At 39.2% G+C, this 13644-nt stretch overlaps 1 protein-coding gene across 1 annotated transcript in view; it reads right to left on the reverse strand.

The window, feature by feature from the left end:
- Nucleotides 1–13644, reverse strand: part of LOC134804711 (extracellular sulfatase SULF-1 homolog) — a 124494-nt gene that overhangs the window by 71725 nt on the left and 39125 nt on the right. The window contains exons 2-3 of the mRNA XM_063777871.1: nucleotides 10574–11403; nucleotides 6854–6993 (exon numbers count right to left, since the gene is read on the reverse strand). Coding sequence (XP_063633941.1) covers nucleotides 6854–6993; nucleotides 10574–11262 — 829 coding nt within the window. The 5' untranslated portion in view covers nucleotides 11263–11403. The remainder of the gene's footprint in view (nucleotides 1–6853; nucleotides 6994–10573; nucleotides 11404–13644) is intronic.

Below are 13644 nucleotides of genomic sequence, written 5' to 3' on the forward strand. Positions count from 1 at the left end.
AACAGTGTTTACGATGCTAGCTAGCAATTGTTTTACGTCATTAAAACGACAATGCATCTTGTGTAAAATAACCAATCGAAGAGAATTGTTAAGAAAACTAAACCTTGATTTTTTAAATAATGGTTGGATTAAATAATAAATACGCAAGATGCGTTCAAAATAAATAAAAACACGCTCAAGCTCAAAGCAAACAGGCTCAAGTAGCACTGTTGACCGTGTATAAACTTATAAAGCTACGGAACCCTCTCCACCGCGCATTTGTTGATACTAAGCAGTAGTTTGAATAGCGCTGCTCATTGCGTTCATTTTGCAGCTTTTAGCAAGAAAAGATAGTATATGTGTACTAAAATCGCTATAACTTAAGTATAATTGTTGTTTTAGTATTTATTATTCAGACGTAATGTCTATAAAAGCCATAACTAACCCATATATGCAGCTACTGAATAACAAATAATATGTGGATTTCATTACAGCTTCCAGTAATAGCGTCCACCTTTATTCAAAAACTAGCATTAAAACAGAAACTGCAACCGCTTTTATACAGTTGAAAGTCTTCACGGACGCTTCTTTTCAGCATTTAGTAGCCACTATCACATTTTTCTTAATATTGTCTGCTTAATATCTCACGACACAAAATATATACAGCTAATTGCTGCTAATGCTGCTATTATGCAGCTTTTAGTAACCACAAATGCTTTAAGCTGAATAATGTCTGACTAACTGTGTAAGAAATAAGTATTATTCAGCTTTAATATGCAAAACCGATACTATGCAAAATTTATTCAGCATTTATTGGTATATAGGCCCCACTAGGCCCACATATTTTCTTATTCCGAATTTAGTAATTTCCACCGCTTATACACAAAATGTATGCAATCTTAATTTGAATAAGATGATAATTTTACTCTATTATCCTGCTTGTGTGTTACTTGGGTTGGTATTAATTAAGATTTTAAAACGCGATTGTTAAGTGTAATGTTTAAAAGATAGTTTATCTAAGCGTTAGGTAAGTATTAATTATATGCCCCTGGGCCCAGTTATAATGAATAAACGATCGGCTCGTCTGTAAGTAGGTAAAACCGGCAGACTGTGAGGCGGCTGCGCCCACGCATGTGCGAGTTCGGTTGCTCCTCGTCCCACACGCACAATATTCTGAATGGCTCCTTGTACTACGAACGAACAGGCAAGCATTGCGGAATTACGTAATAACTTCGAGTACTATCCTCGTATTATCGCTCGTCTCTGACCGGCGTGCCCATCTTGAATAGACGGCGGTAAACGCTGCCCGAACCCTAGGTTAGGCTTGCACAAAGCGAGCCTTACTCGCAATCTTGCCAGAACCCGTTCCGCACAATAGAACCATCAGATAGATTGTGCAAGACATTATCAGCGAGAATGACCAGTTAAAATGATGTAGTGTAAGTACCTAGCACAGTAAGTACCTACTAAGATGTTCGTTTTACAGACAAACATTTCTAAGATATACTATTAACAGGCATTTGTTTTGTCGATAACATTGATACTGATTCGAAATTAATAAAACATGTTAGAGTTAGGTATACCAAGATAAGTCTGCAACGATTTTGATAGCACACGCAGTGCAAGTGTTATTTAAAACGTCAAATTTCTATGAAATTATGACGTACCTTTATATAACACTTTGCGTATGCTATCAAAATCGTTGCAAACTTATCTTCTAGGTCTGGCTGTAGTACGATAACGTAAGTAAATAATTAAAATGATAATGATTGCTCAGTTTTAGGTACGTCGAACTGACTGCAGGGCATAGGCAAGTAAAGGCAGTTTTTTTTTAATATGAGTAAAAGTAAAAAAAAAAACTACGTCTACCAGATTATTACTACGAGTAGACTGCTGGGAAAAGGTGCGTAATAAAGCAGAAATAAATAAAAGTACTAGTATAACCCGTCTTTGCTGCGGTCATGAACTCTTTATCTGACCAAGTAGTAGGGTTGCTAACAATAAGCAGTCGTGTCCTTTTTAGATATGTTCAAAGCGAGAGTTTTATATTCAATGCGACTAAACCCACAGTACAGAGATTTGGATACTTTAATGTGAAAAAATATCATGTTCTATAGTAGGTATAGAACATGATATTTTTATAGAATCTATACACTAACTTTTCGCATCATGTGTTCTTACAATTTGCATACAGAGCCGTACGTATAACATCAAGAATTCGGTAGGAACTTTAAGAGTTCGAGTAAGTAGTACACAAGTTTCTCGAATAAGGAGAAATCAATCGGGAAAGCAATATGTCGACACCGCAGGTGCACAGCAGCCCTGGGCTATAACCGCGAAAATCGAAGTTCGCAAATTGCGGGCATTTTTCTCTGTCACTCTTATTACACCTTCATTGGAGTAAAAGAGAAAGATCCCCGCAATTTGCGAATTTCGGTTTTCGCGGTAGCCGCTCTGGCGCGCAAGCATCTGTTTCGTAATAAAGCGAACCAGCTCCGTGCAATATGCACTTTATTTTGATTAAATGCATTTCCTTCAACATAGATATTGTACTCAATTTATTTATAAACATACAAGAATACGTTATTCCTTTTTAGTTTTTACAGATTAGATATGATTAACGAAAGATTAATGAGGCTATATTGTGTTTGTTTTGTACAAAGTAAGCCGTAAAAAAGAGATACCCACGGAAAGTGTAGGGAAGTACATAGTAGGAAGGTAAGACGAAACGCTCGGCCCACATGGCTCCACTTTCATCTTCGAGCGGAAGTGGTTATTTGCGCGATGCGCCTGTCGGTACGGCGCGTGCGTGCGAGACCATCTTCTGCTATTAGGGCCCATCCAGCAGTCGTAGGCGGTGCCCTTCGCCCACATCCTGACCCGGAAGGGAAAGCACGAGCGGATTTATGATCGCTCATTCAGAGTATAAATTTACAAGCCAAATGGACACTTAACAGAGCGGTGATATATTGTCGACACGTGCTCCTTGACACGAAAAGCGCTTATGTGCCTAAATGTTGTACTTAGAGTTAACCTGCAGTTCGGACGGCAGTAACATTGAAATTGAACATGTTTTTAGCATAAACATGTTTTGGGACTGGTTTCGCGACGGGTCCTAAACTGTTAAACTGTAGGTAAGTACAAAATATGGCTGCGGCAAATGGCTACCTTTCTTGCTATTGCTATACGTATAACTTAGCTTAAAAATATAATTAATATAAACATTTCGAGTGTCGACAATTGATTTAATGGCATTAAGAGCCAACGGGAGTGGTCATTTCTCCATACAAACGTACTCCTCGTTTTCCTCCGTGGTTTTTGAAGCTAGAGCAATGATTTTTTCAACACAGATTAATATTGTCAATATCTGTGTCGGACCGTTTTGCTTTTTTTGATATTTTTGTTTTTTAAGACGCTAGAGCCTTCCAAAATTGGCCAAAATGGCCTAATTGACTATGCCGCAATGAGAGGCGTGGCATTCAAAACTGATATCAATTAGCCAAAAAAGCAAAACGGTCCGACACAGATTATTTTATAATCATTTAGATTTCCAAATTTGGTTACGATTGGTTAAGTTTTGGAGGAGAAAACAGAGGAGTACGAAACCTCGATTTTTGAGATTTTTACGCAGGATTTTTCGCCTTGTCCTTATCGCACTACTTTTAGGTGCCGCGTCCGTTAGCGAGACGGGTATATTTACCTAAAATATTTAAAACTCAGCTCCTGTTTCGTCTTAAAGCCATTATCCAATAATGCCCTTTTGCTCAGTCCTTTATGTAGCTAATCCAGTGTATCTAATCGGCCAACTTCCTAGCAAGGTGGGCGCCCTAATGACGGGCCCAGCGAGCTGCCGAGGACGACAGCCGGATGAGCGATCAGTCGCACCCCAAATTCCAGCGAGGACACTTCCATCTACATCGGTTGTTGTTCGGCGCGGACTGTCCGGCGTGATTCGCTTAAATGGCCGACGTCCGCCGGCCCACGTGCGCCCACGTCACGGCCTAATATGAAATTTAGAACAAATCTTGCAAGACGCTGTACGTAGTCCAGTTTAGAGACGATTGCCGGCGATGCCGACGCGACGTCCTGGTATTGATTTACAGTCCATAGAGCTGCCTTTTTCCTTTTTTGTATGGCAAAATATGATTTATGTAATATACGACCACATGCCAAATTTAATTAAATATTTTTGTAATTTAGTACCTACCTAGAACCCCCCGTTCCACTAAATTTATGAAAGTGGAATTAACTTTAACTCGTAATCAATTCAAGGGATGAAATGAAAGCAACCCAAGTGAGAGCGCCAATAGTCAGAATTTCACCCGAGTTAAATACTATACTTTTTATTTCGAATAGTTACGAGGACAGTAAATTATGTACATGCTTAAAAATATATCCCAACATAAGCATCACTTTTCCATCTTTAGAATTATCAATATTGACAACTTTTAGGGTAAAAACCCGATCCCACTAGGTATAGGTATAATGTGTATTTCCCATAACATGACTATATAAGTATAGAGTGTGTGCGGACAGAGAAGAGTCGTGGAATGTATGGGGCCCAATACATTCTACGACTCTTCTCTTTCTGAATAGACTCTACCTACATAATATATAGAGTTTGTGCGGAAAGAGAAGAGTCGTGGGATTTAAGGGCGTGCCGTATTACTTTAGGTACGAAAAACATAATTAGATAGTAACGGAATCGGAAGTTAAATATTAGAATGGAAATTATACAATAAACCCATTTATAAACAAATTTTCATTGCTAATCGTAAAAAAACAATTACCTACTTAGAAAGTAAAACACCACTAAAAGACCATTGGGCCGAAACGTATCATTTTCAAACTAAACAATGCCCCATAAATTAACAATGACCCACTTTCAGAGCATGAGCAATGAAAAAGTAGATATTAGATTTAATTCACGCCCACAAACGTCTATAATATCAATCTTTATAATTCTGAATTAGTTCATGAATCCATGGTACCTCACCTTCATTATAAGTAGTCGTTCCGCTTATCAACACTCGTAACCAGGCAGTTGTTCCTAATTTTCTCTGGATACCCAGTCGTGAGTCAGGCATTAGGAATTGGGCCTGTGTCGGCAGCATTCCTCGTGTAACATTGCATCACTGCGTATCTACAGCGAATGCGCGTTGAACGTACCACAGACTTATGTAGCTTTCTTGAAGGCCGCAACACACCAGATGCGTATGCAGCCCGCCTCCGCTTTCAGCGCGCCGCGTAGACACTCGCATGCACGCGCTAGTTTTAAATATGTAGGTATAGAAATCTCATCGCCCCACCGAGATGGACCTGTGGCACACACAAGTAGCTTGTGTGTGCCACACTAGCGCATGCGGAAAACCAGCGCGTGCATGCGAGTGTCTACGCGGCGCGCTGAAAGCGCGGGCGAGCTGCATACGCATCAGTAAAACTTTTACTCATAGGAGATTTCGAACATACTGGTTGAAAGTAAGTAAATAAATTAAATAAAGTACATTCGGAGAAGGCGAGTACAGTTTTAACGTAGGTATGTAAATTGAAATCACTAGTTAGACCTAAACAAAATTTTACTTATGACACAGCATTTAGGTGTTAGCAGAGTTAGGCAAAAATTTAATTGAATAAGAATAAGAATAAAAACAGAAATTATATTCTTACTCAAATCGATTTGAATAAGAATTTTTGCGGTCGCTATTTTAGAATAAAATGAAAGTGTTACTTAACTTTTATTTTAAATAAATTATGAAGAAACGGAATTATTTCAGAAGTAGGATTATTCTAAGTAACGTTTTATTCAATTCAAATGTTATTCTGAATTAAGTTAATTTTGGTAGTCCAATTGATTAGGTATATTAACATTATTAACTGTAAAATGGATTTCACTTAGAATTTAACTAAGAAATATAACACAAAACCTTAATCCGTCAAAGCCTTTGTTACAAATAAGTGTAATACGCTTAGTATTCTCGGGTTACGTCTATTATTAGATGCTTAAGGAGTTGAACCGCTTTAGTTGCAAATTATCAGCTTAACCTGACATGGCGTACCTGCCTGTTTGCATAAAGGTAGGTAAGTAGATTAAGTATTTACTTCCCTACTGGATAGACATTCTTCGTCTTAAATACTGCTTTACCAATCGGTACGTAATGTGTAAAAATATCATACCTTTTTCGGTCAGGTTATTGTTTACATAACCAACATACCCACGTGATCGTATCATATCATCTATGTAACGCAGTAATGTGAACTTTATCTAGTGATGTGAAATTTATCAGTTGAATTGTGTATCCAATTTAGGTTCGTGCAAATGAAAAGTGTTGGAAAATGTGAAGAAAAAAACCATTCACTCCACCCCCCCTTCCCATTTTCTCCGAAGTTTACCTACCAACTAAAAATTATCACTTTTTTTTATTACACCTTTCAAATAAAATAAAATTGTTGAAATCGGTTCACATGATAAAGAATTATCCCTGGAAAACCAACATACATACAAGTCGCGCAAATTAGTTAAAGAGATAATTGAAAGTTTGTATGGAACCCTCGGTGCGCAAGTTGAACAAACTCGCACCTGAACTACAACCAATCAAAGAAGTGAGGTGTTACAACACTTTAAACTCTCGCTTTTTGTACACATATTTAAAACGCGTTTACCGCGATGTATGTACTTTCATTATTTTTACCTTATATTCCGACGTTTTAGCCGAGTTGCCCCAGCTGTGGTCACGGAAAGACTCAGTGCTGAGTGCAGTGGTGAGTGAGTGATGACGCAACTCAGCTGAAACGTCGGAATTTAAGGTAAAAATAATTAAAGTATATCGTGATAGACCCGTTTAATTAAATATCTGAGGTGTTTTAATGAACTTACCCGTGCGATAGCCCGCGTTGGAGAGGTAGGTGGCGAAGGTCTTGGTCTCGTGCTTGGCCTGCCACATGGGCGACGAGCAGTTGTCGTTGTTGGTGTACACGTTGTGGTTGTGCACGTACACGCCGGTCAGCAGCGAGCTCCTGCACCAAAACAACACTATCTTGTCATTTCTGTCATGTTCAATAGATCAAACATAAATAATCATTAGCTACATTATTAATAATGGAGTAAGGTAAACGTACCGGTGCTCGACGCGGTCCCAGTACATGTTATCTAGAAGCTTAAGTCCTTGTCAATAGAGGTGACAGCAAGGTGTCATCTATTGGGCATTAGCATGTCGAGCACTAGTACGTTTACTTACACGTGCAGATATAACAAAAATTTTCAACGTATTTATTATATTTCTTAACTTATGTATGGAATATATAATTAATATTTACCAGTCTGGTAGCAGTCGCTTTCGCAGACTCTAACTCTTAAGATTAGTTGTCAAGCGGACGCTACGCCATGATGAGCCGTGTCAATAAGCCGGGACAACGCCAGGAAGATGATGATTATTTATCATTAAGTTTTCGGTGTAAAACCCTGTAAACCTAAATCCTCGAATAAATGCAAAGGTGTGAAGACCCCAACTTACTGATGTCCCCAGCGTGGGAACATACAATCCCACTTCTGCTCGAAGGAGGAGCTCAGCGTGGGGCGTATATTTAGGTTGGATTATTAGAATATAATTTTAATGATTTTTTTATACAAAACCCGGTTTATTTTTAGCTGCGTTTAGCTGTAAGTACCTACACAGTTACATATCACAGGTACCTACTTTTTGCTGTTTGAATGATAATTATCAGCACTTATGGTAAACATATCTACATATTATGTAGATCAGCGTCAGTAGCACGATATAATTTATGCCCGAGTTGTTGGCAAACTAATCGCATGCTTACCAACTTCATCTTTCTCTCTGATATTTCTAATGCTGCATTATTTATGAAACAATTGACAAACATCAGAAATAATAGGGGGCGTGCATGAACTATAGGGGGCAGCATAGGAGCCGTCAGGTTATTGGCGCGAGGCGTAAATGTGTCGTTTATGCTTCCGATGTAGCCCACAAGATGGCAGAACCTACTTTGCACGAGGAAACGTACCGACGAGAACGGTAGATGGTAGCACTTGCTTTGGCAATGTACATGTGCACATATGTTTCCGATTCAGGCCACAAGATGGCAGACCCTCCAACGCGCACGGTTCATATAGAAAATAATTCATAAACACTTCAATAGTTAGACCGACAAATCAAAATGAATGCTTTTGTTTTCGAACTATCAAAAGATGAAAACGATTACCTGATTGATGAACCACACCCGCAGAGGGCGAGTAAGTACCGTCATTATAATGGTTGGCTATAGCCAACTTTGCCCGCCTTTTATGAAAAAACACGAATTTCCCAAAAAAATTATATCACATCATATGAGTTTTTTTTGCTCAGCACGTCCATAGTGATCAAACGCATCGGTTTAATTGAAGAAAAAAAATTTAAATCATGTTTTTACCCACTTTTTTGGCGTTTTAGAGGGCGGGAAAAGATATCCGGGGTTTGCGCCAACATTGCCCACGTCAATTTGATGTTCAAATACAGCTCGTATGATGATGATGTCTAAGGATCATTTAAAGGTTTTGGGCAATTCTACCGTTCCCTGTTAATAACTTGGCGATAAATGTAAAAACTTTTGAATAAATTTGGTGGGCAATGTTGCCTACCCGTTTTTGGCCATTTCCATACAAGACCTGAGAGAAAACCTGTTACAATAGTTTAATGGCCATAAATATGAGTTTTGCTGTATTTTTCATGCGTTAAAGGGATAAAGCATCTAAATAAAGGATAATAAGACCAATCAAATACAGTATATATTTATAAACTTACTTTAGTGTACAAACATAACCTTCTTTTACTTGCGAAGTTGGGTAAATTTCTCAAAAGTGACAACCCTAAGCCGTTTTTGGTGGTGGGCAATGTTGGCATCCATAGGTCTGTAAATTACCGGATTACATTGCCCACCGCCAAAACTTTTGTGTCTTTAGGCCTTTTTAGACTAAACCTCAATGGACATAATCTATGTTTCATGTTTTATAACTGAAACCCGGAAATATTTATCAAAGGGTTCTCAATTTTTTTCTACTTGCATTCATTTTTAAATATTTTTTTGTCGGCCGAAATATATCCTATATTTGACAACTCGCTGAAAATTCCCAAGTCAAGTTGTCCACATGTTTGGTATATAGTTTTGTCACAAATTTAACCTATTTTCTGCTAAAAATAGCAGGGTGGCCATAAGTATTTTAAATTTTTCTACATTAACGAATCTGTTTAAAATTGTTCTTTCGGGCAAAGTTTCCCCTGGTGGCAAAGTTGGCTATAATGACGGTAATAGATAGGGTAGGGAGGAGTATGTTGAGCAAGCGGGTAAGTTGGCCAATGAAAATATCTCCAAAACTAAACATGCGACGCGGGAACTCAATATGGCGAAAAGTGAGATCCGTGGAAGGGGAACACAATCCACCATTACCAATTGCGACGCGGCGTACGAGTTAGTAGCATGCTTTGTTTGTTTTGATTCGGACTCAATAGTAAAAAATAATATCTTCTGTAATATTTTTCTTCTTAAATCACAAGAACAGCTGTTTTAGGCATTAGGTAAGCATTAATACAGGGCCTACTTAGTAAATTTACTTGTCTATTGTGTTTTAATATATTAACGTAAGTATTACTCATTTTATTATAACCTAACATTTACTAAAAAATAAGTGGCAGCGGGCTAGTTGTGCAATTTGTGATGCGGCTAATTGATCAATATTTATTTAGGAAAATTCTGTAGCTGGTGTTTATTGTTATTTATGGGTCAGACAACTCCGATAAAAGTTTTTTACTAATCAATATCGCTTAATCAATACTTGTGCAAAATACGTTATTCAAATAAAAAAAATTAAACTTTAGCTTTTTCATATTATATTTTTTCCTTGGTCAACTTACCCTCTACCCATGCTCAACTTAAACTATCGAGGCAAATTGAGCATATGTGACTTTCGTTATACTTGAGAACATTTTGCTGTTTATTAAATACGTAAAACAATAATCTTGTCTGATGACAGTGATGACGTATTGCCCAAGTAAATGTTCTATCGACTTCAGTAGATTTGACTTTTCTAAGAAAAACTGTTTGTACTATCTACTCAACAGTGTTGGCCGAAACGTTAATGCAATTGAATATTCTTGACCATTAACCAGTACAAATTGAACCGTCAACTGTAACCGTCCGTTACCGTTTACGGTTCAATTGCAATCAACGTTCGGCCAACACTGGTACTCAACATCTAGACATACATATAGCCTACCTTACATATAGACAAGGCCACTAACAAGTAAAACTTTAATACGTAAGATAAAACTTGTGATAAAGCACCGTCTGCCGCGTAAGGGCTTGGATGGGTTTCCGCAACGAGATGGTAAGATAATATAGGACCATCGTTTTACATTGTCGGCTAGCAGAACGAAATCATCATTGATTTTAGTCTCTATTAGTAGGTATAGTCTGAGAAACCGGGTCTGTTCAAGTTGTTATACACGGTTAATGATAAAGTTCGTTCGATAGAAAGTCTTTTATGTGGCATATAGTTCGAAGAAGTAGGCAGATAGTATGTGTGCACTAAACTATGGGTTACCTGGAGGGGCAGCACATAGGCGTAGTGGTGTAGGCATGGCGGAACTCGGCGCCCGCACTCCTGATGGCCTTCATGGTCCGCGGCATGAAGTTTAGGCTGCCCAGCTCCACGTCCTGGTCGTCCGTCAGCACTATGATGATGTTGGGCTTGCGCTCGCGCGGTTGTGGAAACGGGATGTACCCGCCGTTCTGCCACTTGTTGCTCACCCTCCCCTTGACTCGCGTGCTGTTGTCTTTAAGCGGTACTTGATGATTCCTTTCTTGCATTTTACTTTGGCTAAGAGGCTTCTTACCTCCAAAAGGTTTTTCCATGTTATTATTTTTATTTAATTGTTTGTCGCTTTTACGCGGCTTCTCCTCTTTTTTCAGAAAAACGTCGGTGGTTTTGTTGAATGCTGCCTCGTCGGAGGAGTGCGCATCTGGCCCTTTCCTTCTGTCTCTCCTAACATCATACTCGCGGTCCCAGGCCCTGCGCCTGTGGCCCCGGAACTTTGAACTGTTTCTATGCCTCAAGTTTCGCCTTTCGGGCAGATCCGTGAGGGTTCCATTGAAGGTGGTTCTGTTGCGGTTGTTCTCTCTATTGCGTATTTCTCTCGCTCTAGCCGTTTCCTCATCTTCGAAAGAATCTCGTGTCGCTGATATAAAAATAAAATTCCAAGTTAGGAGAAGGGGGATGACTTTCAAGTTCATGATGTTAACTTAGAGATATCAAGAGTAAGATTTTTTGTTAGGTTACGTAGCCAAAAACTGGAATTGTAAGGTTCATGTCGTTAATATTGGCATCGCCTGGCAGACTAGTTTTGCAAATTGCTCGGCCATTTTCATCGCCACCTATAACAAGAATTAAAAATTCAGGTACCTGTTTAATTAGCTATTTAGGGTTATATATCAACTATGTATATTACAATTTCAGATAGATAAGTAAATATTGGAGATGGCGAGATGACCTGGACAGCTTCCTGAACAACTGGCCGGAGGAAGCACCAAATCGGGAGTAGTGGAAATTAAGGGGAGAGGCCTTTGCCCAGCAGTGGGACACTCAAATAGGCCAGTAAAAAAAAAAGTAAATATTTATTAACCTTTTTTTTTCTCATGCTCTAAAAGTGGCTCTCATTGATTATCTATGAAGCGGGTTAAAAGTGATACGTTTCGGACCGGGAATATTATTTCCAAGTATATCCCATAATACACTTCTCCAGGAAGGTCTGGACGACTTCGATCATGTCCAAATTCTGGCCGTGTAAGCCCGCGAGTCGGGCAATGGCCCGAAGCAACCAATGGGAGCCTCTACGGGCACTCCCTTCGTTTGAGAATAGCTTTACTTATGCATAAGCTAATAAATAAAATAGCTATAAGGTTTGGGTCCAAAATCTGTGTAAAAAACCGTCGATCAGCCGGGCCGCCTATTTTGCCACGGCACCATTAACGATTTGGTCCGTCGCTCGCTTGCCACCGCCTCTGTGCCTGCAACACTTGAACCCGCGGGCATGGTGAGAGACGACGGCAAGTGACCCAACGCGGCCACAAGGTGGCGTTGAAACTACGTAGAGCCCTGGTGGTGTGCGCAATGTGCGTAGATACCTTCGCAAAGTCCCATATCAAGGCGACTCGCACCCAGGCCAGGGCTGCGGCTGAGGCCCAGGTTCTCAAGCGCCGCAAATACTCGACCTTGTCGTAGTTGAGACACTTGGCCTTAAGTCAGCCGATATGAAGGAGGTTTATAAGGGTTCTGTCGGCACGGCTGATCGACTCCACGGGAGACCCCAGGGCTTCGCGTACTTCTCGCAACGTATGGCGGTACAGCGAGAAAACGCATACGCAGGACCTATTAAACGTATTCTCACGTAACCTACATATAAGTACCTATAGGGTTAATAAGACACGATTTTATAATAAGTAAACATTTAAGCTGTCATGTATGGAACAGGAATCGAACGTTGCTTTATTTATATCCTTAAAAATGTGGACTGCAGAGCGGGTTAAATAATTAGGAACCGTAAAATGAGGTGAGTTGGGTTATTTATGTGGCATGTCGATTTATATACCTACTTTAAAAGAGAGCCGGTAGTATGAACTTTAGTTTTTCAATGATAATTTGACGTTTCATTTCATAGATTAAACGATAAACACTAAATAGTAGGAAATTCCAGCTCACCCCGTAGTCGGGGTTAGGGGGGATAGGAATTGAGTGAGATAGGACAATTGCTAGAATCAACACAATAGCTTGACTTCTCAAGAGAATAAGTATTTACGTAACATTGTGATAACTCTGGTCTAAAAATACCATGTCACCCCCCTACCATCCCTCCTCACCCCATTCATAACCCAACTGCCCTCGTAATACCTACTCACCTAGGTACCCATGTCCTAAAAGGTACTTACACCCACGATATTTACACTTACAACTTGAAATCGTTGAGCTTGTTAGTAAAGCGTATACATAAACTCCTTGTTACAAACAAATTTTCCCAAGAATGAAGAGTGCACCAACAAAATGAATATCGGTTTGGCACTGCCATAGTTGACTGGGAGAGAATCCCTAATTCTGAGTTTTGTATTAATTTGTTTATGCACAAATTGCACACCCAGATTGTCAAATCTGATGTACATAACGTACCTATACTTTCAAACCATAAGTACAAAAAAGTGTTTCGTTCGTCGGCAGTCAATATGGGGGCATTTAACGATCCTCAACCAGAGCATCATTCACCGGCGGCTTTTAACAGAATTGCTCCGACCGGAGTAATGGCCAGTTTGGAAATAAATAGCGCTTCACCCTGCGAGCTGCGACTACCGCTAATAAATTTCAAACACAAACCGAAATGTCCTTGAAAAGCCGCACATATTTTTACAAGACCTTTTGTTACATTAACGTTTGACTTCTGTTTATTGTATGCGTGACCAGAACATGTACGAGTAAATAAATACCGATACATTATATATATATTTATAAATAATTTATTAAAACCATAAACATAATTAATAACAAACTTACAATAAAAATTAACCTAAGATTAAAACTACCTACAAAACTAAAACTAATACCTAAAACAACAAATAAAACATAATGTG

This window comes from Cydia splendana, chromosome Z (genome assembly GCF_910591565.1).
Source record: "Cydia splendana chromosome Z, ilCydSple1.2, whole genome shotgun sequence".
Classification (NCBI taxonomy): Eukaryota; Metazoa; Arthropoda; class Insecta; order Lepidoptera; family Tortricidae; genus Cydia; species Cydia splendana.